At 60.2% G+C, this 26,548-nt stretch overlaps 1 protein-coding gene across 2 annotated transcripts; it reads left to right on the plus strand.

Moving 5' to 3' along the window:
- On the plus strand, window positions 1–26,416 carry PALM (paralemmin). Of its 2 annotated transcripts, XM_049708609.1 has the most exons (9): window positions 1–359; window positions 12,674–12,725; window positions 13,180–13,260; window positions 13,459–13,589; window positions 15,130–15,292; window positions 16,929–16,950; window positions 18,375–18,434; window positions 20,858–20,989; window positions 24,304–26,416. In XM_049708609.1, exons 1-9 carry the CDS (start codon window positions 1–3, stop codon window positions 24,831–24,833), a joined length of 1,530 nt encoding a protein of 509 aa, XP_049564566.1. In that variant the 3' UTR covers window positions 24,834–26,416. The 2 variants fall into 2 exon arrangements, with proteins under 2 accessions (XP_049564566.1, XP_049564567.1); XM_049708610.1 differs by lacking the exon at window positions 20,858–20,989.
- The last annotated feature ends 132 nt before the right edge of the window (window positions 26,417–26,548 follow it).

A 26,548-nucleotide genomic window follows, 5' to 3' on the forward strand; every position in this document is an offset into this window, starting at 1 on the left:
ATGAATGGGTCGGAGCGGCCGGAGGTTCCGGCGGGCCGGGCGGGCAGACGCCTGGCGAGCGGGGCGCGGCGGGCGGCGGCCGGCAGGAGGCGCAGGCGGGCGGCGGCGGGAGGCGGGAGCCGGCGGGCGGGGGCGCGAGCGAAACGCGGCGGCGGCGGCGCGCGCGCCCAGCCCACCCCCCGCGCCCGCCGCCGCGCGGACAATAAACAGCCGCGCGCGGGGCGATGCCCGCGCCGGTGCAGCCGCCCCCGCGCCGTTCTGCCCAGGCCGCCAGGCCTTAGCCCGCCGGCCCGCCGGTACTCCCCGCGCGCCCCCGCCGCCCGGCCTCGCGGACCCACGGACCTCGGCGGGGAGATGGAGTGAGTAACGCGCTCGGGCCGGGGGCGCCGGGGAGGCTGAGGCCCCCACTCCCGCCGCCACCGCGCGGGCAGGGAGGTGACACGGGGCTTCCGGGATCCCCGCTCAGCCCGGGAGGGACTCGGGCTGGGTCGTGCCCGACCCAGGCCTCCCCACGATTCGGCCCCGGCGGCCCACGGGTTCCTGGGGACTCGGGCGGCAGCAGCTGGGGGCGGCCCGGGACGCGCGCGCGGGTGGGGAGGGGATGCGCTGTGTCTCCGCCCGCGCTCGGCCCGCGCCCCCAGGGCAGGCCCTCGTCCACTTGGGGCGATGGGGCGACCCTCCCCACTGCCCCGGCCGGCCGTGAGCTCACTCCCCCACCCCCAGCCTGAGCTCGCCGTGCCCTGCACCCTGGATGCGCACCGGCCGGTCCTCCCTCGCCTGGCTGCCCTCCCCAAGGGCCTCAAGTGCTGTCCGGAGCCCCTGCTAAGGCGGGGATCCACCCGCCCGAAGTCCCGGCTTGTAGGGGGCTTTTCTCCAGGCTTCCGGGTCTGGGATGTGTGTGAGACCAGAGGACCAGGTGCTTTCCAGCAGGGGAGCTTGGGTCTCATGTCTTCCTGGGGAAAGTGTCCCCCGAGGTGGGGCCCCAAATGATGTAGCCAAGAGCCCCCTGGCCCCCGTGCGAATGCGGTGGGCAGCCTGGGTCTGGGGGCTTGGGTGAGGAGCTGCCGGGCAGCCGGTCCTGCACCAGGAGGTGCCCAGTGAGTGTGCCTGGTCGCTTCCCACGCAGGTCCTCTCTTCCTGGCGTCAGGGCATCCCCCCACACCCCCACTCCCACAGGTGGATGCAGGGAGGTTGTGGGGTGCGTTTACGTGGGCAGGGGGCTGGGAAGGGGGTGTCTGGTGTCCCGCAGCCCACCTACCCTGTCCCAGGGCCAGCAGCTGCCCCACTGTGGGCCGGGTCCCCACCCTGCCTGGGGCCGGACATGGAGGTCCAGCCAGCCCACCCGGCCCGGCTCCTCTGCCCTTCCCACTGGGTGTGTTTTCTGAGCCTGCAACTTTCCTCCAGGGATTCACCCGTGACCCGCCACACCCTCAGCTGGGTGAGAGCCGCTGCCTCCTGCCTGCCCCCCTCCCAGGAAGGCGACACCCTATGTCCTCTGCTTTTGAAAACCCAGACAAAGGCCCAGCCCGGCCCCGGGAGCCCAGCCAGGGGCTCAGGGGAGCCGGGGCCCAGACCAGTCTGCTGCGTTCCCCTCACTTGTTTATCTGCTCTTGGGGCCCAAGGGGAGCCTGTGGGCCTGCCCACAGCAGGCCCTAGGCAGGGTGTGGCCCCGGGGAGGGGGCTGCCTGGGGGAGGAGGGGTGAAGAGGGAGGAAACGCCCACTCAGAGCAGAGGAGTGAGATATTCCGGATGGACCCCATTGTTTCCTTTCCAGCCCCCCTCTCATTCTCGATGAGGTTATGGAGGCCCAGAGAGGGGCAGCTGCTGGCCCATGGTCACACAGCACACGGAGGGCCCCCGGGTGCTTGCTGCCCTGCCCCCAGGCCTTCTTGATCATGGGTCAGATATGGTGCTGTGGGTCCACCGTTAGGCAGGTCGCTGGCTTTTCTGGGTGCAGGCGTGGGACAGGACTTGGCGTTAACCGCCTAAATAGCCGTGCGAGATCCCCAGCACTCCGGGGTGACGATGGGTGGGGAGAGGCTCCATCTGGTGCCGCCCTACGTGAACACCTGCCCAGGCTCTCCGTCCTTCTCCACGAGGGCAGAGCAGGCTCCAGGCGCGGAGGCAGCAGCCGCTAGGACGCAATCGTCCACCTCCTTCCGTTTCCATGGATTTTGCCATCGCGGGAGATGGTGGCGGCTTATGGTGGTGCTGGAAAGTTTCTTTTAAAGAGACGTTTACGACTCTGACAATTTTTCGTTAATTTAAGGATTAAACGAATTTTCTTTTCTTTTCTTTTCTTTTTTTTTGCGGTACGTGGGCCTCTCACTGTTGTGGCCTCTCCCATTGCGGAGCACAGGCTCTGGACGCCCAGGCTCAGCGACCATGGCTCACGGGCCTAGGCGCTCCGCGGCATGTGGGATCTTCCCAGACCCGGGGCACGAACCCGTATCCCCTGCATCGGCAGGCGGACTCTCAACCACTGCGCCACCAGGGAAGCCCTAAACGAATTTTCATTAACTTAAGAATGAAAGGATTCTTACAAGGCAGGCCGCGTGGGCGCTGGGTGGTGCTCTGAAGGTGGGACAAGGGTGGGGCCTGGGTGGGGGATCCGGAGCTGGGTGCATGTGCTATGGGGAGGATTTGCTGTGTGGCCCACGTGAGGGTGAGGTGCTTCTCCTCTGGGACCCTCAGGCCCCGGCTGGTAAATAAAGATATTTTAGCTGGGAGCAACCACCTCAGGTGTCCAAACCCCTCTCCCGGGTAAGGGGAAGGCTCAGACCCCGGGACGCAGCAGGAGAGCAGAGCAGGAGAGCAGAGTTGCGTCGGGACCTTCCCAGAGCCCTGACCGCCCTGAGGCCTGGACAGTTTCAAGGAGAACGTCTCCACTGGGTGCTAAGTGGGTTCTTAACGCTGCTTTCACACTTGCGAATCTCCCTTTAATGAGAAGCAGAACCAGTTAAAAGGCAGCAGTACCCAGTGATAATTGAACTTAATAACAAGTTTTTCTTTTCATCGTGTATCTATTTTTTTTTTTTTTATGTTTTTACTCTGATGTGTGTGGCAGTGGCTTCTGGTTTTCTCAGTCTGGGTAACGATGTAACTTTATTTCCTTTGAAAACAAAGGGGTTGGATTTAAACAGTGAGTGGATTTGAAGGGAAGGGACAGGCAGCTGATACTAGAGGTGGTGGCAGGAATGCGGGAAGGTGGTCTGAGACGTGCAGGTGTGATTTATTTACTTAACAGTCATTGAGCGCTTGCTGTATACCAGGCCCTGTTCTGAGTGCTTTGTCCACGGGGACGGACTTGGTCCTTATAGCAGCCCTGTGAGGTGGGGAAACTGAGGCACAGAGAGGTGACGCGACATGCCTGAGGCCACACAGCCAGAAAGGGGTGATGTTGGCATTTGCTACTGGGCCATCCTCTTAGGTGCCAGGGAAGGCTGGGGAGGGGGTCTTTGCACATTCCTGTATACGGGGGCTGTGGGCTGTGGGGCTCCCAGGTATCCTAACATCGGCTTTTCAGCCTGGTTGGCTGGCTGGGCTATACAGAAGGTGGCCTTTGTTGTGGTCTGGGCTCCTGGGGCCATCTGCCCTTGCATCCACCCCAGGGACCCCTTCTGTGACTGCTGACTTCGGAGTGGGGCATGGAGAGGGGGTTTCTCACCCCCCATGGGCCTCGGTCATACCACCCCCCTCCCCTGGGCCTGACTTTTCTCATCTGGTGAATGGAGACACGAGCCCACCCAGGCCCCTCCTGGGTGGGGTGCAGCTAGGGGAGGGTGGGTGCTGTAGGGATCGGGCCCTGTAAGGACCACTCACAGCTCTGTCCCAGCCCCATGGGGAGGGCCCATCTTCAAGGGCTTCGGGTTTTGATGCAGGAAAATGGGTTGATTTTCTTAAAGAGTATCACGTCACCTTTTTCCAAGTCTGGGACCCTATTCCCTCCATCCTGTCTCTACCCAGGAAGCCTGTCATCTGTTTTGGGTTTTTGTTTGGTTGGTTGGTTGGTTGGTTGGTTTTGGCCACAACGTACAGCTTGCAGGATCTTAGTTCCTCGACCAGGGATCAAACCTGGGGCCCAGCAGTGAAAGGGCCGAGTCCTAACCACTGTCCCACAGGGGAATTTCCTCCTCTGTTCATTTAAGAAACACTCCCTGGGCTTCCCTGGTGGCGCAGTGGTTGAGAGTCCGCCTGCCGATGCAGGGGACACGGGTTCGTGCCCCGGTCCGGGAAGATCCCACATGCCGAGGAGCGGCTGGGCCCGTGAGCCATGGCCGCTGAGCCTGCACGTCCGGAGCCTGTGCTCCGCAACGGGAGAGACTGCAGCGGTGAGAGGCCCGCGTACTGCAAAAAAAAAAAAAAAAAAGAAAAGAAACAGACCCTGCTGATCGCCCTAGTCCTGTGCAGGATCAGAGGGGTCTGGGTCTGGAGGAGCCCATGGAGGGTCTTCTCTGAGGTGTGGGGAAGGTTTCCTGTCCATTCTGTCATGGACCTTTTCTGAGAAATATATTTAAGGGCTTACCCAGGCAGGCAGAAGGGTGTTCCTGGTGGAGAGACTGGTCTGTGCAAAGGACCAGAGGTGGGAAATGTGTTGGGAGAAGGCAGTGTTCTTTGGTTTGTGCTCTTGGGGCCAGGTCCTTCTGGGCCTACAGTGCCCAGCTGGGGAGCCCCAGGGAGCCATGGATGGTATCTGAGCAGGGGAGGAGTGAGGTTCTTACCCAGGTACCAGAAAGAGGTTCTGGCAGCAGAGGGTCCAGAGCAGGGAGAAGCAAGTCAGACCTCAGCCTGGACGGGGACAGTGTGAGCAGCTTCGGGAGAAAAGCGAGAGCCGGGGGAGGGGCGGCAGGACCTGATGTCTGGGTCAGCGTCGGCTGACTTCAGAACTTTGTGGTGGTCAGAGCTGCCCACAGGGACGGTGTCCTGGTCAGGGCAAGATGGCCCAGCCCCTGTATGTGCTGGGAGGCTAGAGTGCGCCCTGGCCATGCTTCAGAGGGGTCCCCATGCGGCACGAGATGGCTGAGTGGAGGTCATGGTGCCTGAGGAGTGAAGAACTGGGCTGTGGCGTCTGTCTCCTGCCAGACAGGTTTCAAGCAGAAACTCGGCAAGTCAGAGCCCATCACTGGACCAGTCTGGACTGGGACAGGTACTGGGAGGCGAAGCCCAAGCCAAGCCCCGTGGTGGGCAAGACACACGAGGACCAGAGTGAGGGCAGGCCTGGGAGCCCAGCCTGGGCGGTGGGGGGAGGGCAGCTGGCTTGGCGGGAGGCTTCTGGTAACACTTGTCAGGGAGCGGGCAGGTGATGACCAGGTCAGTTTGTGTTCAGATCTTCTGACCCTGGAGAGCCTCGGGGCATGGCTGGCAGGGCCTTACAATGCCCCGTGGGGTGGGCAGGACCCCAGCTCTGGCCCCAGCAAGGCCCTGGGTGAGAGGGCCAGCATTTCTGCTGTATCTATGTATATCTTTATTCTTACCAGCTTTTTTGAGATATCATTCACACACCACACAATTCACCTATTTAAAGTGTACAATTCAGTGTTTTTCAGGACATTCAGAGTTGTACAGCCATCACTGCTAATTCCAGAACGTTCCATCACCCCCAGAAAACCCCGTCCCCGTCAGCAGTCACTCCCCACCCCCTCCCCAGCCCCTGACAACCACGAATCCACTCTGTCCCTGGGGATTTGCCTGTTCTGGACGTTTCCCATCAATGGAATCACACCCTGTGTGTCCTTCTGTGTCTGGCTTCTCTCACTGAGCATCGTGTTCTCAGGGTCCATCACGTTGTAGCGAGTGTCAGGGCTTCGCCCGTTTTCAGGGCTGAGTGGTGCTCCCATGTGTGGAGGGACCACATTGTGTTTATCCATCATCCGTTGATGGGCATTTGGGTCGCTTTATATATTAATTTGTAAGTCACGTCCGAGGTGGTTGGGGCTTGTCCTCTGTCCTTTCTTGGATGTGAGGCGCCCAGGTCCTGTTTTAGATAAATGTAAGATGTGACAGTGAGTTTCTTTAAAAAAAGGAAGTGATCACAGTACAGATGGTCCCTGGGGGTGGCAGGAATGTGACAAGGGTGGGGAACCCTTAGGTGGGTTCCTCCACTGGAAATGGAAGGACCCTAATTGATGTGCTGGCCCAGTGGACATTTATTGAGTACTTGCTGTGTACCAACTGCTGGAGACACGGCAGGGACAAAAAGAGACAGTCACTGTCATTGCGGAGAAATCAACAAAATAAGTTAAATGATTAGGTGTTTCCTGATGATGAGGGCTAGGGGGCGGTGTTGGGAGGTGCTGGGGTTAATTAGGGTCAGAGGAGGCCTGAGTGAGGAGGTGACATCTGAAGACAGGCCCGAGGGAGTCAGTGAGCCCCTTGGAGACCCGGCAGAGAAGTGCCCCAGGCCCGGGGACACGGTCAGTGCAAAGGCCCTGAGGTGGGATCGTGCCTGGAATGTTTGAGGTGGTGGGAGCAGCCCGAGTGAGGGGTGGGAGGGACCTTGGGACTTTGGGGCTGGTCTCTGCTGCTGGATTTGCCTGAAGCCGGAGATGGGCCCGCATTCATTCCCTGCTGCCCCATCCTGCTGTGAGGGCCCAGGGCAGGGTCCAGCTCACCCCTCCCCATCCCAGGTTAATAGGCAACAGATTTGCTCCCCTGGGTCTGGGACCTGCTCCAACCTTGGTCCCCACCATGGGGGTGGAGATGTCTCTCTGTCTTGAAGCTTCTAGAAAGCCCACGCCTCATGGGCTGTTCACCTCACCAATGACAGCCGTGTTCCCGGGGGCCCACTCGTGCTGAGTGCTGAGGGGCTTCGAGAAGGGGAATTCCTTCCTGATGAGGGGAGAGACCTAGGAAGGCTTCCTGAAAGAGGCAGCTGTGTTTGAGCTGAGATTGGAGGTGGAGGAGAGAAAGGGGAAGGCAGGGAACTGGGGGAGGGGGAGGGACAAACACAGGGGCTTGAACTGCGTGCTGAGAGGCTGAGGTTCACTCAGGGTGACAGGACTGCGGGAGGGTCTGGAGCGAGGAAGGTGCTGGCGCTTAGGAGGAACCCAGTCTGGGGCTGGGAACCAGCCTCCCCCCACTCCATCCCCCACCCAATGGGGGAAGGGGCCGCTGGGCTCCCTCTCACCCCCTACACCCGGCACCGCGTGACTCTGCCTCTCCCCCACCCCCCCCACCTGTGGCCAAGGTCGTTGTCAGCTGTTTCCTTTCAATCAGCACAGGAATGTTCCAGCGCTGGGCTCCTCGCCTGTCTGGGCTGGGACCCCCTCATTCCTGCTGGAGCTGCCCAGGAGTGGGCTCTGGAAAGACAAGTGTCACCCACACACACACCGGCCTCCCACCTCCCACCCCCCCACCCCCCCCCCCCACCCCGGTCCCTCCTGCCCGCTGGGTGACCTTGAGCCGGTTGTGTAACCTCTCTGGGCCTTTAAAAAATAAACGCCCGAAACGCTGAGGCCTCTGCCTGGCTCGCTGGGTTTGGGTCTCATTAGCTCATCTCCTGGAGCAGGATTATCTCACGCGCTCCCAGCCGACGCCCTCGCCGAGTCCTGAGCCGCCCACAAGGCTGCTGGAGCCCAGAATTTTCTCCATGCGCCATAAAAATAATCGCGCAAGGACCAGACACCTGCGCGTGCTGATGATGGTGGGCGTCCTGACGGAGGGCATGTCCCTCCACCAGCAGCTGCGAGCTGCGGCCCATTGCCCAGAGGAGCCGGTGCAGGCTCAGAGACGCTCGTGGCTTGCCCCGGGTCACACAGCCAGCGGAGGCAGCCGCCATGCTGCGCTAAACCCTCCCCATGCGTTTTAGCCAAAATTCAGCTTCTGCGCCCAGCTTGTAAAATCTTTTGTAATCTGGCCTCTGCTTCCCTCACTGAGCCCAAGTGAGCATCTCAACCATCCCACTGACCACCCCTACCCGCGCCAGACCTCAGGGAGACCCTGCGCTCCGTGTGCCCGACCCTGCCTGGGTCCAGGTCCCCACTTCACCATTTAGATGCTTTAGTCCATTCATTGATAAAACAGCCATAGTTATCCCACGTGCCTCACAGGATCTTCAGGAGATTGGACGCTTAGCAAATGTGTACAGACCCCGCTCCTCCCCAGACTCAGTTTTCCCTTCTGTAAAGTGGGGCTGAGACCCGCCCGCGGAAGATGGTTAGCGCTGGGGAAGGTGTTCCTATTGTGTTGCTGTTTTATTAGGGTTCCATCGTCCTATTTTGTTTTATTTTTCGGATTTATGATGCTGAACATTATCTTGGCTTGACCTTGGCTGCCTCACACCGAGGGCGGGTTCAGACCCTTCCCGGGTAGAAGCCCCTCCCTGGACAGACGCATCTAAAACCAGAAAGGGGAGCCCTCCCCGCTGCAGCAGGGGTTGGGTAGACCCTGTTATCCATCCAAGTCCCACCCTGTTTAGGCAGCCCCTGACGCCCGAGGCCGGAAGCCCCTCAGGCCCCCAGCGCAGGGCTGGGGACTGGAGATGCTTGGCGCCGGCCCCACCCCCGCGCGCCTGCAGGCCTCCGCGTTGCCATGGGGATGGCGCGGTTGCCAGGGCGACCGCCTCCCGTGGGCCCAGCCATCCATCACCAGAGGCGGCGGCCGCGCCCGGGGCGGCTCTGGCGCCCCCAGGCCCGGGGAAGGGCACCTGAGTGGGGCTCACAGCCTGCGCCCCTCGGGCTGTCTGGGCTGAGACAGCCAGGCGGATGGGGAGGGATAGAAATTCTCTGCCTGGTCCGGCGCCTCTCCTTCGTGTGTCCGCCTGACCTTCCCCTGCCCTCGCTTGGCCCAGCAGGGACTGGCCGCCCTAGCGAGGACACTGCCCGCCTTGTCTCCAACCTGGAAAGCTGACCTCACAGCCATCCCTGTGTCCCTGTGTCTGGCCCGAATGGCCACCTGCCTGTCAGGGTGGGGACCCGGCATTAGGCAGCTTGGTAACTCTGCCCGCCATGGCCCTATTTGCACTAGGGTCTCAGCTGCTATGCCCCCTCCCCCAACTCTGCCTCCTGCTTGAGTGGGTCCCTGGAGGCCGCGCTGGGGCTAGGAAAGGGGAAGCCCTGTGGTGTGGCCTGGAGCTGGGCAGTTGTAGTTTGAATTCCAGCTCTCACTTCCTAGCTGTGTGACTTTGGGCAAGTGACTCGCCCTCTGTGGGCCTCAGTTTCCAGCTATGGGAAGCGTATAGCGGGCAGAGGGAACATCAAGTGCAAAGGCCCTGAGGTAGGGATGAACTTGGTGCAGGGCAGGCACAGCCAGCAGGTCCTGGTGGCTGGAACAGAGTGAGCGGGAGGGAGAGTGGAGGGCGCCAGGGCAGGGAAGTGGGTGCGGGCTGGGCCTTGTGGTATTTTGCAAAGGGTGGTGAGAGCCTGGGGGACTTGAGAGCAGGAGAGCGACCGGTTTGGATTCTCATTTGGAGAAGCTGCCTCTGGCTTTGGGCTGTCAGGGTGGCAGGGAGGTGGCAGGTGATGGTGGAGGCCTGGGCTGGGGTGGGAAGTGTGGCGTCTGCAAGAATTGAGGAAACAGGCCTGTGTGGGGAGCTCAGGGGGTGGCACCCTGCCGGCGTCACACAGGGTGAAGGGGCAGACCCAGAAATCCAGCTGGCCTGGCCCTTCAGGAAGGGCAACTGAGTCAGATAGCTGGATCAAGCCTGTCTTGAACTCCACCCAGCTGAACCCAGCCTCCCTGAGGAAGGACGGGGGAAACTGCAGAGGGTGCAGCTGGTGCTGCTGGGCCCCTGGGAGGGGAGGAGGTGCCTCCTCGGGAGGGAGGAGCTGGGTGGGGTCACCTGGCTGGGGCGTGGGAGCCTGATGACTTCACCGGTCTCAAGCAAGGCCAGGAAACCACCGAACCCTAGTGGGGCGGGCGGCTGGGGCACTGCAGCCCGGGATGGATGTCCACCTGGCAGCCGCCCGGCGGGGGGTGGGGGGGGAGGGCGGGGGCGGGGGCTTGGGGCGGGGGTAGACCCCGAGCGCTCTGCGACTTGGGGCCTGTTTCCCTTCCGAGCCACAGCGGGCGGGAGACATACAGGAGCGTCCGGAGCTGGGGTGTGCTGATGGAGCAACCGAGGCCAGACCCACAGGGTCTGTGGAGGCCTCGGGGTGGCCCTGATACAAGGCCAAGGAGTGGGTGGGGCCCAAACACGGTCTGTAATTTCAGTGCCTGCCGTGCCCGCGAAGATAAGGGGCTCGGGGCAAGTGGGGGGACAGGTGGGAGGTTGCGGCTCCCACTGCTCAGAACCCCTTCGTGCCCGCCAGGCCCTCGCCCATGAGACGGGGCCTCCAAGAGTGGCCCTGTGGTCATTGGGGATTTGAGGCGGACGGTCCCAAAGCCCCCCGCTTGGGCTCGAGACCCTCCGCCCCCCACCCCCCTTTTGCATTGTCACAGCGGCCCTGGACGCGTGAGGTTATTCTGAGGCCCGTTGGAGAGGATGTTCTGGGCTTCAGGGGTCCAGTCATTTCACTGCACCTACTGTGTGCAGCTTCCAGACCGGAGACTGGGAAGGGAAGTGTCAGGTTCTGAAAGCTCCTCTTCCCCCACCAGGTGGGGAGGGGGGATGCAGGAGAGCAGGGATGACTCATCCTCCAGGTCCTGGGCCTCCTGCTGGCCCCGTGCCCCCACAGAAGGCCCCAGAGCCTCAACAGCGTGAGGTCCTGTCCCTTTAAGGGCACCTGACATTTATCCAGCTCCTACTGCATACCAGTTTAAGGCTAAAACTGCACATGGATGGGGCAATTCCCCGGTGGTCCGGTGGTTAGGACTCAGCACTTTCACTGCCAGGGTCCAGGTTCAATTCATGGTCAGGGAGCTAAGGTCCCGCGAGCTGTGCGGCGCAGCAAAAAAATCAAACAAACAAAACGTGGATGGGATGAGAAGGGAGCCTGGGGTTGAATTTCAGCTTTGCTGCTTTTTTGCTGTGTGTTTTTGGGAGGCTCACAGCTGTCTCTGGGCCTTTTGGAGTCCTGGGAGACTCCAGGTGAGGCGAGTGTGAGAAGCGCCAGAAATCCCAGGACAGCATCGAGGACTTTGCCGGCCAAAGGTTGTGGGGTGGGGCTTCAGGGTCCTTCCTCCCCGAAGTGTCCCTCCCAGGGCTGGAGAATGCTGAGGCTGAGGAGGGGGCGGTCTCGGTCAGGCTCTCCGTCTGAGCAGAAAGGTGATACTGCTCTTCCTGAGACACTCTTCTCCAGGCTTTGATTCCCAGGGAACTCCTATGAATCCTCAGAAGCCCAGCTTCAATGCCCTTCCTAGGTCTCTAGACTGGGCCTCACTCCTCATGTCCCTTGGCCCTGCCCCGAGGGGTGGCAGGAGGGTTTGTTGGGAGGAATTAATGCGGGAATAAGGCTGCTTGGAGGGGACTTCCCTGGTGGTCCGGTGGTTGGGACTCCCTCTTCCAATTGATAAGTGGAATATTTATAAATGGAATGGAATATGTATAAATGGAATATTTCCTGCCATATCAATAAACAAAGGATGTCACAGTCATCAACGATTGCAGCCCTCCAGTGTGAGCCGGTGAGCCCTCAGGAAACTCAGGGCTAAAAAGAATACCTGCCATCTAGCAGCCGTCAGACTGCAGCCGCTCCCTGCGGTGAGCCCTGAGGAAACTCAGGATGTGGCAGGATACTGGCCCCAGAGAGCTGAGGTGCACATCAAAGGAATGGTTTCAGTGAGCCCAGACTGTTGCATCTTCCCATACGCCGAAAAGCGCTAAACTCCTTAACTTGAGATATCTGATTTTCTTTATCTTTTATTTTTTTAAAGGTTATTTTATGACACGTAGGTTTTTTTAAAATTTATCTTTGGCTGCGTTGGGTCTTCGTTGCTGCGCGCGGGCTTTCTCTAGTTGCGGGAGCAGCTACTCTTCATCGCGGTGTGCGGGCTTCTCATTGCGGTGGCTTCTCTTGTTGCGGAGCACGGGCTCTAGGTGCGCGGGCTCAGTAGTTGTGGTGCACAGGCTGAGTTGCTCCGCAGCATGTGGGATCTTCCTGGACCAGGGCTTGAACCCGTGACCCTTGCCTTGGCAGGTGGGTTCTTAACCACTGTGTCACCAGGGAAGTCCTGGTTTTCTGTAATTAACTATAATCTTTTCACGTTCCCGACTACCTGCCCTTGTTGCAAAACTCCTAGATGTCCTGGCTTCCCCCCTCGCCTCCTCGGAGCCGTTTCTCAGAGTTATCTGAAGCTCTGTCTCCCGGGCTGCAGACCTCATTTTGCCCCCAATAAAACTTAATTCCCGGGCTTCCCTGGTGGCGCAGTGGTTGAGAGTCCGCCTGCCGATGCAGGGAACACGGGTTCGTGCTCCGGTCCGGGAAGAAAAAAAAAACCAAAACTTGCAACTCTCACATTGTGCATATATATATTTTTAAGTCAACACGATGCAGGGGGTGAGGGTTCCATCCCTGGTTGGGGAACTAAGATCCCACTTACCTCCTGGCCAAAAAACCAAAACGTAAAACAGAAGCAATATTGTAACAAATTCAATAAAGACTTAAAAAAAAAAAAAAAAAGGCGGCAGGGAGAGGAGGCTGGTGCCTCTGAGGGGGGTGGGTAATGGCCCTATGCCGCGGATGGGAAACTCCGGCTCACCCAGCAGGAAGACACAGGGTGGGGATTGGAACTGGATCTGCCAAAAGCAGGGTTGGGGTGGACCCCCGACCTCACTTGACCTTTTCTGTCCCCCCAGGGTCCTGGTGGCAGAGACCACGTCCCAGCAGGAGCGGCTCCAGGCCATTGCAGTGAGTTTTTCCTGGTCCCGAGGATGGTGTGGCCAGTGGGGGCAGGCTGGGGGGACCTGGGGTCTCAGGGGCTCCCCACACCCAGCCTGGGGCTCCAGGACGCAGAACCCCAGTGTGGAGTGGGAAACTTGAGTGCCTGCTGGTACTTCCCCACAAAATGAAAATGTCGAGATCCCCTTAGTCCTCAGAATGTGGACTCTCAGGCCGAGAGCCCTCTCAGAGCCCCTGGGCAGCCCACCTGCGCATGTGTGTGGGGGGGAAGGTGGGGGGACAAGCTGCGGGGAGGTGGAGGGGGACAGGAGGGGGGGCAGGTAGATGGCACAGTCTGGGGCATAGGTGGGGGGGCCAGTGGGATGCCATTTACAGAAAAAGCGGGATCCGTGTGGGCAAAGACTGGGCGTTTGTGGGGTCTCTGCGCCCCACGCCCGCCCTGACCGCGTGGTCCGTCTGGCAGGAGAAGCGGCGGAGGCAGGCGGAGATCGAGAACAGGCGCCGGCAGCTGGAGGACGACCGGCGGCAGCTGCAGCACCTGAAGGTCTGGGCGGAGCCTCGGCCAGGGAGGGGGCGGCAGCGTCCAGGGACCCCGGCCTTGGCCGGAGCAGGGGGGCAGGAAGGCTGAGGTGACCCCTATTCTGATCCCAGTCCTGACTCAGACCCTAACCTGACCCTGACCGCCACCTCAACCTGACCCCAGCCCCGACCCTGACTTTGACCTTGGTCCCCACTGTCCCAGTCCAAGGCGCTGCGGGAACGCTGGCTGCTGGCGGGGACGCCGTCCTCAGCCTCGGAGGGGGACGAGGACATGAGGAGACAGATGCAGGAGGACGAGCAGAAGGCGCGACTGCTGGAAGAATCCATCTCCAGGTGGGTGGGGCCGCGGCAGCCGCAGAGGGCTCGGTGAGATGCCCAAGGAGTGGGATCCACCCGCGGGCCCCTGTGCCTGGGTGGAGGGGGCGCTGTGGGAGGAGCCTCCCACCCAGGCTCGGGGAAGGGGGGTGTGCTGCCTGTGTGACCCCTCCTCCTCTCCACCCCGCAGCGGGGCGTGAGGAGGCAGGGCGACGGTGCATCTCTGAGCGTGGGAGATGCGGCCTCCCCCTGGGCTTCCTGGCGCCAGCCCAGCTGGCTCTTCCCGGCGCTGATGGAGCCGCGGAGGCACTGCAGCTGGGCCTGCAGGAAGCCGGGGGAGGGGGCAGGCCGGGGAAAGTAACCATCGCCCTGGGCTGGGACAAAAGGCCCGGAGGAGTTTCCGGGCAGGCAGGCCGGCGGCCCAGGCTCAGCTCCCGGGGCAGCGGGGTCATGCGGAGGGAAGTGACAGCCAAAATTCCAGTGTCCGCTGGGCCAGGGAAGGCCCTAGAGGCATGGGCCAGCCCGCCAGCCAGCGGACGCTGAGGCGGGCCCCGCAGTGGGGACCTTGGGATCCTGTCTGGATGTGTTTCATCTGGAAGAAAGTGGGAGAGTATTGGCTGGGATTCCCTTCCCCAGGCCTCAGTTTTCCCACCTGTGACCTGTGTGCCCAGATGGAGGCGGGGCTGAAATGGGCCCGGGAGCGATGGTAGGGACTGAGCAGGCCGAAGGCTCTTGCGAGTGGGATGGAAGGTGGATGGGAATTACCGGCCACCGGGGGCTGGGCCAGGTGGTCTCCTGCCCCTCCCACCCTGCTGGGTACAGCCCTGTGCCAGAGGAGGGCCTGCCCTTGAGCCCTACTGTGTGGCTGGCTTTCGGGGGCCTTGGCTTTCTTCCTGACAGGGCAACCCACTCCTCGGGTGGTTCCATCACCTGCATTTTGCCTGCTCAGTGTCCCCACTGGACACCTCCTCCTGGAAGCCCTCCAGGCTGACCCCAGCTGTGTCCAGCCTGCCAGCCTGGGATCACTTTGTTAGGGGGCTGCAGACTCACCCGCGGTCTGTCCTGAGTCTTCAAGGAGAACGTGACCCCGGGTGCTGAGTGCCTTTGACGTCTGCAGCCCAAAGGCTCAGGCAGGTGACACTTCAGGCGGGATTGAATATGCCTGTCTTGTTTTCACTGGGTTTATGTGCACCATTATCTTCTAATACTTGGAAAGTAACATGGTTTTTCCAGTTTCCCTGGAGAGATGAAGATTCCTGTAAAAATAAATGTATTTGAGTGGGAAAAAGGAGAGTCTGTTGGAAGCAAAAACAGGAGTAAGCAGTGGCACGGGCGGTGCAGGGATCCAGGGACCAGCCGGCCCCTGGGTTCGGGTCCCCGCTCTGCGGCCTGCTGGCACTGCTCCAGGACTCCATTTCCCCTGCCATGCGCGGGAAGGAGAACACCTCGCAAGGTCGTTAGAAAACATCCAAGTTAAGGAAGCCCTTCTGGGATGTGCCGGGCGGTGCTAGGCACCGTAAGTGCCCGGCAGGGTGTTCACCTCGTGCGCCCTCCCCAGGCTGGAGCAGGAGATCGAGGAGCTGGAGAACGCGGATGCGCTGCCGGCTGCCGCCAAGGAGAGCCCGGCAGCCCCGAGCCCTGCCCGTACCCCCGCCCCCGCCCCGGCCCCACGCCCCGCCCAGGAGGACCAGAGGGCCGAGGCTGTGCTGAATTCTCAGCAGGTAAGAGGTTCCCGGGGCGCCGCCCTGCTGGCCCAGATCCAGACGCCCTCGCCGCCTCTGGGGCTGTGGCCAGTGGCGCATCCAGATCCCAGCCTGGCCACTTCCCAGCTGCGTGACCAGCATGCTTTGCTTTGCCTCCCTGGGCCTCGGTTTCCCTGCCGTGCGGGGGCGTCCTGGGGGGGTCAGTGAGTCAGTGGAAAACCAGCGTTTCACGGGTAAAGGGTCTTTCCCTGCTTGGCATCTTTCTCACGTTCGTGAGCACAGCAGGCATCACCTGTCTAATCCCCACAACAGCCCTTTCAGGTGCGAGCAGCGTCCCCATTAGATGGAAGGCAAAGACTGAGGCCCGGGGAATTCCCTGGCGGTCCAGTGCAGCGCTTCCACTGCAGGGGGCACGGGTTTGATCCCTGGTCAGGGAACTAAGATCCCGCATGCCACGTAGCGCAGCCAGAAAAAATAAAATAAAAAAATGAAAGACTGAGGCCCAGAGGGGTTGAGAGACTGGCTCAAGGCCGCACAGCTGAGGAGTGGTCTTTCCTGGGCTCAGCCATTGATTCCCGGGTGTGACATCCAACCAGGTTCAGGTGAAACCAGACCCTGGAACTCTGGACCCCGAGCTCGTGGTTGCCACAGTGTGTTAAGGCAAATGTAGAAGTCTCCCAACCACCTTTGTTGTCTTCAGGACTCGGGGCTGTGGGACACGCCTCCTCTGCCCCCATCCACCCTTGTTACCCCCACCCCAGATGAGCTGCAGCTGGGGAGACATCCCTGCTGTGTGCCCCAGTCCTTCTCCAGCTGCTGCTCTGATAGCTTCAGTCTGGAGCCTACAGACCTACCCTCACTGTTTCCCAAGGCTTGGTTGGGGCAGACCAAGAGGACGTAGACCCAGGCCCTGGCCTCCCTGAGCTGTTGCTGAGTGGGCAGACGGGCATGATCAGGCAACTGCAAGCACAGGAAGGTGGTCGGACCTATTGTGGGGGAGCATGGGGTGCTGTGGAGTCCCCAGTGAGGTGTCTGATTCATGGGAGGGCTGGGCAGGCTTCCCAGAGATGGGTTTTGAAGGTTGAGTAGGAGTTCTCCAGGCTCGGACTCTAGAGGGGGTTTTCCGTGAGGTTGATTGAGCACAGACTGCGTGCTGGAGTGGTCTCTGCCCTCACGATGCCCACCTCCTGGCTAGGTAAGTAACATGGTAACCTGAGGGACAGTCCAGGATGGGGTTGGGGAGCCACCTTTAGGTTGGGTGGTCAGGGGGCTGAGCGAGCAGCCAGCCAAGTGGAAATCCAGGAAGGGCCTTCGAAGCGGAGGGACACTGCCCATGTAACAGCGAGGAGACCAGGGACGCTGGCCAGGGATAGGAGGAGGCAGGAGAGGCCGGTGGGTAGGTCTCCGCTGGCACAAGCCCTGGGGCTCACCAGGAAGGGTTGGACTTTGTTCTGGGAGCTCTGGGAGCCCCGGGAGGCTTCTGAGCAGGCTGGGACCTTTCTGGCTGTCTGGGGGATCGGTCCAGGAGGAGACAGCCCCTGTGATGGGGTCACCTCTCAGCCAGGCCCTCCCCAGGCTCCGGCCTCGGCAGGTGGGACACTGGTCATGTGGGAGGGGGCGCCGGCACCCCTGACCTCTCCGTTCTTTTTTGCAGGCCCCGGTGGGCACGCCCAAAGGTACGTCTTCGGGAAGGGGCGGGCCGAGCCCCGGCGCCCTCTGCTGGCCAGATGGGGGATGGCAGGCAGGGGAGGGTGACTTTAAGGTGCTCTTGTTGCTAAAAAGTAAAAATAATAGCACAATGACTCGCATTGTCATTGTTCTCAGCGAGCCCCGACTTTGAGCCGGCCCAGTGCCCCTTAATATCATTTCATCGAATTTTTACAACATCCCTGGGTGGGGCTGCTGCAGCACCTGTGTTACAGGTGAGGAAACTGGCTTTGCCGGGGCGTGTCTGGCTGAGGTCTTAGCCCTGGGGTGGGTCCATCCTGTCCACGCGGCGTGCCTGGCCTTGGCCGGCCCTGCCCCTGTTCCACACCCCCTTGCTCTGGGCTCCAGGGCAGGTGGGTGGGCTTCAGTTTTCGCATCTGTAAAACTGGATTGGTGGGGCTGAGACATCAGGGTCCTGGCTGTCCTGGAGATAGTGCGCTAGGGTCCTGGGACTTCCCTGGTGGTCCAGTGTTTAGGACTCAGCACTTTCACTGATGGAGCCCGGGTTCAGTCCCTGGTCAGGGAACTAAGACCCTGCAAGCTGCGTGGCACAGCCTTAAAAAATAAATAAAACAAAATGTAAAATAAAATAAAAAGACAATGGTCCCACACACACAGATGCAGAAGACTGCCGTCCAGGAAACAAAGAAAAAAGCCCCCCCCCCGATTTATTACAGGTATATAGTGTACGCATCTACAAACACTTCACATGTTCACATGACATTTAAATACATACAGTTAGCTGTAACAGTTTATTAACTATATTACTAAGTATATTAAATTTCTTTAACATGTTATATTTTAAAATATATATTGAGCATCTCTATTTCTGTGTGTAAAGGCATGGAAAGAGCGCCACCAGCCAGGATTGGAGGTGGTAGCCAGAAGTGTCTTTGGCCTGATTTGTCATGAGTTAATTATTCATGAGGAGAGAGTGTCTCCTTGTCTTACTGTGGAATTAAAAATTAATAATTAAAAAAAAAAAATCCATGCAGGCTTCTCAGGGATTTTGTGAAAATCATTTGGGTCAAAGAGATGGGCAACGGACTGTGGGGCTGAAGTGTGTTTTCTTTGGGGGGAGCGATCCCATGTGTGTTCGGGGGTTCTGGGCATGCACACATGTGCGGAGGGGTCCAGCTGCATGCACGTGTTAGGGGGAGGATCCAGGTATCTGGGTGAGTGTGTGGGAGGGTGGTCTCAGTGTCTGGGGGTGTCTCCACATGCCTGAGCGTGTCCACGTGTCTGGGGTGTGTCCATGTGCCTGGGGGGATTACCACGTGCCTGGGGGGAGTCCATGTATCCGGGGGGTGTCCACATGTCTTGCACGGGGGGAAATCTGTGTGTTTCCTCATCTGAATCTGTCTCTCTCTCTCCCTTTTGCCCCCCCGAGCAGAGAAGCGAATCTCCAACACCCCCCTGAGGACGGTTGAAGGCTCCACCATGATGAAGGCTGGTGGGTTGGCCCCAGGCTCAGACCCATGTCCAGCCACTGTCCTGGGCTGAGTGTCAGCCCTGGGGGGCCTGGGGGTCCAGGTCAGGGGGCCAGGTCGGATGCAGACGCGCCCTCAGCAGTACCTGGTGGGGGCTGTGGTTATGGGTGGGTGGCTGGACCAAGGCCGCAGCTCTGAGCCTGGGTGGGGCCGGGCGCCCCCTCTGCTTTGGCACATCCGTCACAAGCCAGCTCAGCTTCCCCGAGAAGATGGGCCCCCTCGCATGGCGTTTCTAACCTGATGCCCCTCCTGGCTTCCATCCCCCAACCTCGCTGCTCGCTCCTGGGGCCCGGGAGGAGGGAGGCGGGCACAGGCTCGCACGCTCACTGCAAACCTTCCCTCCTTCATCATCGTCGGCCCACCTTGGGAGAGGGAGTGAGCACCCTGTCCCTGGAAGTAACCAAGCAGGGCAGTCCGAATTAGTGCTCAGCGCTCTACAAGGTCAGGTTCACATCCCTGCTTGATCACATGACGGCTGGCACCGGGTTGGGGGGGGGATTGTAGTGACCTCGTGCCCAGGGCCCAGCACAAACCCAGTAACGAGAGTGAGCAGAAGTCAGGACGAACGGCAGAACCTTGTTGCTGCTGTCCCCGAAGTTAGTTTGGAGGCACAGAACCAAGGGAGGCAGCGAAGACCAGGGCGTGACGATACCGGGGGTGGCCGACAGAAGGGGGTGTGCCAGTTAGAGCAGCCCTGCCCAAGAGCAAAGCCAGAGGCCCCCAGCCGGTGACCTTGAGCAGTGCACAACCTGCCCAACTGTATGTCTGATGGTGGGGTGTCAGGCTTCAGAGGGATGTGGGATTACAGAGCATCCTTCACCCACTTATTCATTCTATGATGCTTGCTGAGCACCTGCTGTGAGCCAGGCAGGAGAGACGCAGCCAGGAGAGCAGGGGTTCTGACGGGAGTGAGAGCCTGTATGGTTAACTTACAGAGAGGATACAGCAGAGCACGGGGAGCTGGAGAGGGGACCATTTGAATTAAAGGGCTCAGGGGAGGCCTAACTTAGGAGGTGACATTTGAACAAGGACTCGAAGTGAGGGCGCGAGGCATGCAGGTGGGGCGGAGGTCACACCAGGAGGGCGCACCGCCAGTGCAAAGGCTCTGGGACAGCACTGCGCCTGGCGGGTGGGAAGGACCGCGCGGAGGCCAGTGCTGGTTGGAGCAGCCTGAGTGAGGCGGGGAGGGGGAGGAGATGAGGGCGAGGAGGGGACCGGGCGGGTCAGGCCTTGCTGGGCCAGGGGTGGGGGTGGGGGGTGGCGTGTGAGCCCTCAGGGCGGCTGGCAGAGCAGGGACGCGCCCCGCTGCGTTCTCACAGGCGCCTCCTGGCGGCTTCGGGGAGAACAGGCCGTGGGCGGCGGCGGGAGACAGGGCGGAGGGGACGGCGGGGGTCCGGGAGGGGTGGGGGAGCGTGAAGGTGGTGCGTAAATGGTGGAGGATGGCGGGTTATTGTGTGGGGGATGGGGGGATGATGGCGAGGGATGGTGGGGGGAAGTGGTAGGGATGGCGGGGAGGGGGAAGGATGGTGGGGGGATGAAGGGAAGGGATGAAGGAGGAAATGGTGGGGCAGATGGTCCAGGAGGACTGTGGGGGACAGTGGGGAGATGGGGGAGGGCTGGGGAATGGTGGGGGCGGATGCAGCTCTTCTCTCCCCCCCGCGCAGGGGCTGCGGAGGCACGAAAAGTGGGCGGGTTCTGGGAGTCCTCAAGGCAGCACCCAGGAATTTGCAGATGGACCGAGGAGGGGGTGTGGGAGTGGTGAGAGAGGGAGGAGGGAGAACGGAGGTGTCCTTGTGAGAAATGGGAGGACCTAGGAGGGGCAGGTTGGGAGGGGTCTTGGCCGTGGTGATGTGGGCCCCTTCATGTAGGAGGGCTGGGGACCCCAGGCAGACGATGTCTGCACAACGGGGTCAGATGCTGGCTGTTGAGCGATGGCCTTAACGGGTTGTGACTGCATTCGCGTCCAGAGGGAATCATCCCCTCTGCACAGTGGAGCAGATGAGAATATCGATATATCAGTAGTCGACTTAGACGTGCAGCACAGAGAACGCGGCAGTCCAGAACATTGTGGGGCGCGAGCTTGCTCACCCGCGTTCCAGTCCTGGCTGGAGTGGGCCAGGGACGCCCCTGAGTCACTGGGACAGTTCAAGACTTTGCAGACGGGGCGGGGTGGCCGGGGTGTCCTCGGATCCCCAGCACAGGAATTCAGACCCCTCGCCCACGGGACTGGGGAGCTAGGGAAGGACGCTGAGCTGGGGGGCGGGCCGCGTCGAGGGCACCTGCTGCTTGGCTGTGCGCTGCCGGCTCCCCTTCCTGGCTTGGCTGCAGCCCGGCGGGGGGCACATGGGCAGGTGGGCCGCAGCGTGACCCGTGCCTCTCGTGCCAGCCATGTACTCGGTGGAGATCACTGTGGAGAAGGACAAGGTGACAGGGGAGACCCGGGTGCTGTCCAGCACCACCGTGCTCCCCCGGGAGCGCCTCCCTCAGGGCATCAAGGTCTACGAGGACGAGACCAAAGGTACGCGCCCCTCCCCCGCCCCGCCACCGCCCCGCCAGAGCCTGAGGCCCAGTCCTCCCTCCATCCAAGAACCCACCTGGAGGCGTGGCCAGCGCCAGGCTGGGCTGGGGAGGCCCATCCTGAGTGGCGCCTGCTGTCCTGGGTGCTTCCCGGCCAGAGGGCCCAGCCCTTCAACCCCGATTTCACAGATAACTCATTTAAATAGTTACTGTTGTAGTAAAGGCTACAAAAAAAAAAAAAAAGCCCAGAGGTGCGGAGGGGGCCGAGTGAGGGTCCAGCAGTGCGGGGAGGGGGCAAAGGAGGTGAGAAGGGGCACAGTGGGCGTGGGGGAGCAGTGCGCCTGGTGAGGACACAGCATGTGCAAAGGCCCTGAGGTGGGATGGAGTTTGCTGGGCTGGGGAATCAAGAGGAGCCCATGCGGCTGATGCGGAGTGTGGAGGGGGATGGTGAGCCTTGGCGGGGGTGGCAGGGGCCACGGTGCTGAGATCTGGTTTGGTTTTTAGGGTTCCCTCTAGCGGCTGGGAGGGGAGCAGGCTGTGGGAAATACCCACAAGGAAGCTGGGAACGGCAGGAGAGGGCAGCCTTCTGCAGAAGCTCCTGAGTGCCTGCCTCTCTCTATATAATTCACAGAACGTAAAATTCACTTTTTTTTTTTTAACTAAGGAGAACTTTCCTTTAAACTGTGAAATCTGTCAGAATTTAGACAGCCATCTCGTAAACATCTTGGCACTTAAACTTTTGTTTACTTTCGGCATGACCTGACCGGGGAGGGGAAATTTGGGGCAACGTTTGCTGTGATGCCAGGGATAGAGGCAAACCTACCTTAGTAAAGATAACATTTTAAGAAGATGTTAAAAGTACATTTGAAGTCAAGGCAAACATTTGCTTTCTTCAGGACATGGGGTCCCCAGAGCTGGTCCCTTGAGTCAAGTATAAAATTAGCACAGCGCAGCCTCAGGGTCCATTAGTGAGTCTGTACATGCTGCCCTTGTGAGACTATGGAATTTGGAGAGAGAGGATGCAGGACACCCGTACAATTCAGTATACAGCTCAGTGGGTTTTGGAATATTCACCATGTTGTACACCCTCGCGAGCTGATCCCAGAACATTTCTGTTCCCCAGATAGAAGCCCCACCCCTGCCCCATCCCCACCACGGCAACCACGAATCCACTCTCCATCCGTGGATTTGCCTGTTCCGGACCTTTGCCGTCTATGGAATCACACACCGTGTGGCCTTTTATGTCTGGCCACTCTTACTGAGCATTACGTTTTCAGGGTTCATCCATGTTTATATTTTATGGCCGAGTAATATTCCAGCGTATGGATGGACCCCATTTTGTTTATCGAGTCATCAGCTGATGGATGTTTGGAATGTTTCCACCTTTCGGTTTTATGCTGTACAAGTTTTCGTGGGGGCGTATGTCTTCGCTTCTCTCGGGTGATACCTAGGCACGGAACTGCTGGGTCACGTGGGGACTCTAGGTTTAACCATCTGAGGAACTGCTGGGGTATTTTCCACAGTGGCTGCACCATTTTACTTTCCCACCAGCCGTGCGTTAGGGTTCCAATTTCTCCACATCCTCAACAACCCTCATCATTGACCATTTTTAAATTGTTATTATTATTATTGCCATCCTAGTGGGTGTGAAGTGGTATCTCACTGTGGTTTTGATTCCCAAAGCCCCGTGTTCTTAGAGCTTCAGGCCTCTGGGATATCCAGGATGCTATCAAAGGGGTCTTGTCACAGCCCAGCTCTGCTGTAATTTGGGGGCATCGACCCAAGTAGAATCCCAGCTCCAGTTCTCACGGGCTGTGTGGTTCCCGGGCACGTCCCAGCTGCCCCATTTCCTGGACAAGGGTGAGACCGCACAGGGCCAAGGAGCAGAGATGTCTGTGCTCACAGAAGGTCCTCACCTTGGCCGCTGAGCCCTGCCTGGCCCAACCCCTGGGGATTCAGGACCCGCCAGACTGGACTCTGTTGCTTAGCAATGGGAAGGTGATCCGTTTCCATGGCAACCAAGGGCTCGGATTCCTACCCTGGGGCAGTGGCCGGTGGGAAATACCTAGCTTGGGTCTGTGTGACCTGGGCACACCCCACCCTCTGGGCCTCGAGCCCAAAGTCACTGCAAGGCCTTGATGCATGGACGCCCCTCCCCAGGGATTTGGAAACTGAGAGTGGAAAGCACTTTCCTTCTGGCCAGAAGCCAGAGACTGGCCAAGCCTGAACCTTGGCCTGGGAGGAGGCGAGTCCCCGGGGTGTCCAGTGTGTCCCTCCCTCCATGCTGAGCAGCTGGGCAGCTGTGTTTCTAGAAGGGCTGTGATCTGAGGCTGGCATCAGACCACAGCTGGGACTCCTCCCGGGTGCCGAAGTCCGGTCCTCAGAGACTGTAACACAGGTTAGAAAATGACACATCAGCGGGACACGGGGGACAAAAGCCGGAGAGATTGGAAAATACACTTAGCAAGCTTGACTGCACACATAAAACTCTGCCCAGTGGAGAATACACATTCTTTTCAAACAAGGGTGGAGCATTTTCGGAAAGTGACCATGTCCTGTTACAAGGTTGTGTCTTACACTCTGTTTTCCTGGACCACAGTCCCCCGCTCCCCCAAATTGAAAAACACTCTTCTAAATAAATCTTGGCTTAAAGAGGCAATCAGTCAAAATGGAAATTATAAGATATTTACACTTGAAACAGAATGACATAAAGTAATCCATGAACTGCAGCCGAAACAGAACTCAGAGGAAAATGTATAGCCTTTGGGGCATTGACTAGAAAACAGGAAAGATGGGTGAATGAACTAAACTTTAATTCAAGATCGTCCACATGAGCTCAAGGAAGGAGGAAATCAGAATCCCCGCAAGTCCTCATGAAAGGAATGCCTAGACCGGTAGAAAGAGCAGGGTCCGGCCGCAGCCGGCTGTGTGACGTGGGGCTCGTTAACTACCCTTCTCTGAACTCCATTTTCTCTGTCTTTGCGACGGAAAAAAACAGACCTACTTTGCAAGGTAATCACCTGGGAGCAAGTTGACTGGGGAATAGGGAAATGCTTCAAACTGCGAGACAATAAAATCCCGATTCATTTATTCTTGCTTGGTTTCTAACATGCTTTTGTGCCTATACATTTTCCTCTGTGCACCAATTTGCCTGTGCCCACAGATTCCCGTAGGAGCTTTGATTGTCAATTGGTTCCAAAGGTGTAATTTAGTTTATGATTCCCCTTGAGCCTAGAGGTGGCTCTTAGCCTTGCCAGGCCTCCCCTCCTGTCTGGGAACCAGCTCACTCTCTCCTTCTCTCCCCCCACATGCCAGTGGTCCACGCCGTGGACGGCACGGCGGAGAATGGGATTCACCCGCTGAGCTCCTCTGAGGTGGACGAACTCATCCACAAGGCGGACGAGGTCACGCTGAGCGAGGCAGGGTCTGCGGCCGGGTCAGCAGAGCCCCGGGGGCCGTCGGAGGAGGCAGTCCGGACCACGCCGTCCAGGCGGGAGATCACTGGAGTTCAGGCCCAGCCCGGCGAGGCCACGTCAGGCCCTCCTGGCATCCAGCCAGGCCAGGAGCCCCCGGTCACCATGATCTTCATGGGCTACCAGAATGTGGAGGATGAGGCTGAGACCCAGAAGGTGCTGGGCTTGCAGGACACCATCACCGCAGAGCTGGTGGTCATTGAGGACGCGGCCGAGCCCAAGGAGCCCGCCCCGCCCAACGGCAGTGCGGCCGAGCCCCCTGCCACCGAGGGCTCCAGGGAAGAGAACCAGGTGGGGCTCGAGGCCCCTGCCAGCGACCCCCAGGACCTCGACATGAAGAAGCAGCGCTGCAAATGCTGCTCCATTATGTGACCCACCCGGACCCCCAGACCCCGGCCCCACCCTCCACACCAGACACCCACACGGCCCGGCCCTCCTGGCGCCCGTCCACCCTCCACCCACAGTCACGGGCCCAGGACATGCTGTGTCTTCACACGTTCCTTCTGAGTTTTCTTTCACCGGAAAGAGAGGGACAGGGGTTCCCCCCTCCCGTCACCCCCCCACACACCCTAAACCACTGAGCCGTGTACCCACGCCTGGTAGGAGAGACACGGACACACCCGCTTCTCCCCAAACGAGGGCCCCCCCATGTCACGGCAGCTCCACAGATGCGGCTCTTGCCCACAGCGGTCCTGGCTGGTGTGATCTGGAGCCTCCAAGCAGCCCCAGGCCAGCCCACCTCCCTCTGGGCCTCCTGCCTGTGCCTTCCTGCCACCTCCAATGAGGTCCCTGAGGGGACACCCTGCCGGAGAGGGGTCCCGGGAGCCAGGGGTTCTGGGGGCCTGCTCTGTCTCCGCTCAGCCTCTGGAAGTGGGGGGGCGTTCCCTGGCCAAGGCGCTGGGTCCAGATCTCGGGCAGTTGGGCTGAGGCTGTGCCTCTTTGGGGAGCCCAAGCTCGAGGTCTGGGAATGGAGTACGGGCCCCGCTGGACACCCCAGCCTGATGTGCCCCTCCCCCCAGTGCTCTATGTGGGCGCAGCCAGTGGACGATGCAACCTGGGAAGGGGGAGCCCTGAGGATATGCCACCCACTCGGGAGGGGCGTGACCGCTGTGCTGTCTTCTGGCCGGGCTGGGCCGGGGGTCTTCGAGCTGCCTCCTGAACAAGGCAGGGCCATGTGAGCCCCTTTATGTCCTGAGCTCCCACCCCCTCTGGGCCCTCCTTCCTCCTGGTGCTAATTCAGGGACCCTGGGGGACTGCCCCTGGCCTGGCCCCTTCTCCAGCCTGCTTGGACCGGGGTCCTGGGTCTCCCTACCCGTACCCCAGAGATCAGGCCCACCGCCAGCTCTGCTGGGCTTGGCTCATTCTGGGCAGTGGAGGGGGGCACACCACCTGGGACAGGGAGCTTCCCCTGGGTTGCAGCTGGAGACCCCCATTTGCTTCCCAGCCTGATGTGCGCCTGCCCCCCTCTCACTGGAAGCGGTGAGGGGCGAGGGGCTCCCCTCCTGGGGGCAGCTGACACCTAGATGTACAGACACATCTCCCTGGTTGCAGCCACACTCGTCCCCAGAGGCACATCAGTGCACATGCTCACAGGCCCTCTCGTGTGGGCTGTGGATGACCAGGCCCCATCTCGGCCCCTCCCCTAGGGACCTGCAGCCTGGTGCCCAGGGCCCAGGCCGCCCCCCCACCTCAGCAGGGTGGGTGCAGGGGCCGCCCTGGACCGCAGCCTGGGTCCCCATCTCGGCTCTGCCCCTGGGTGGCTGGGATGAGAGGCCCTCTCTGAGGTGACCCTGAGCAGTGGCCATGGAACCCCCCCTTCCTCCTCGACTCCACCTGAGTCCTCGAGCTGTGAGCCTCCGCTGAAGTGCCCTTGCTGCCCGCTCTGCTTTCAATGTGTGATGAGGCCCCAATGTTCTTGACTTTCCCAGAGACGCAAATAAACAGTGTGAACAGCCCCAGGGCCTGGAGTTCTTGGATTTCACCTGCTGGGGAGGGTATGGCCAGGCCAGCGGGTAGGGCGCCGCCGGTGTAAGGCTCACAGAGCCCAGGGAGCTGGTTTCTCCTGTCTGCGGCCCACGCATCCCTCA

This window comes from Orcinus orca, chromosome 3 (assembly GCF_937001465.1).
Source record: "Orcinus orca chromosome 3, mOrcOrc1.1, whole genome shotgun sequence".
Classification (NCBI taxonomy): Eukaryota; Metazoa; Chordata; class Mammalia; order Artiodactyla; family Delphinidae; genus Orcinus; species Orcinus orca.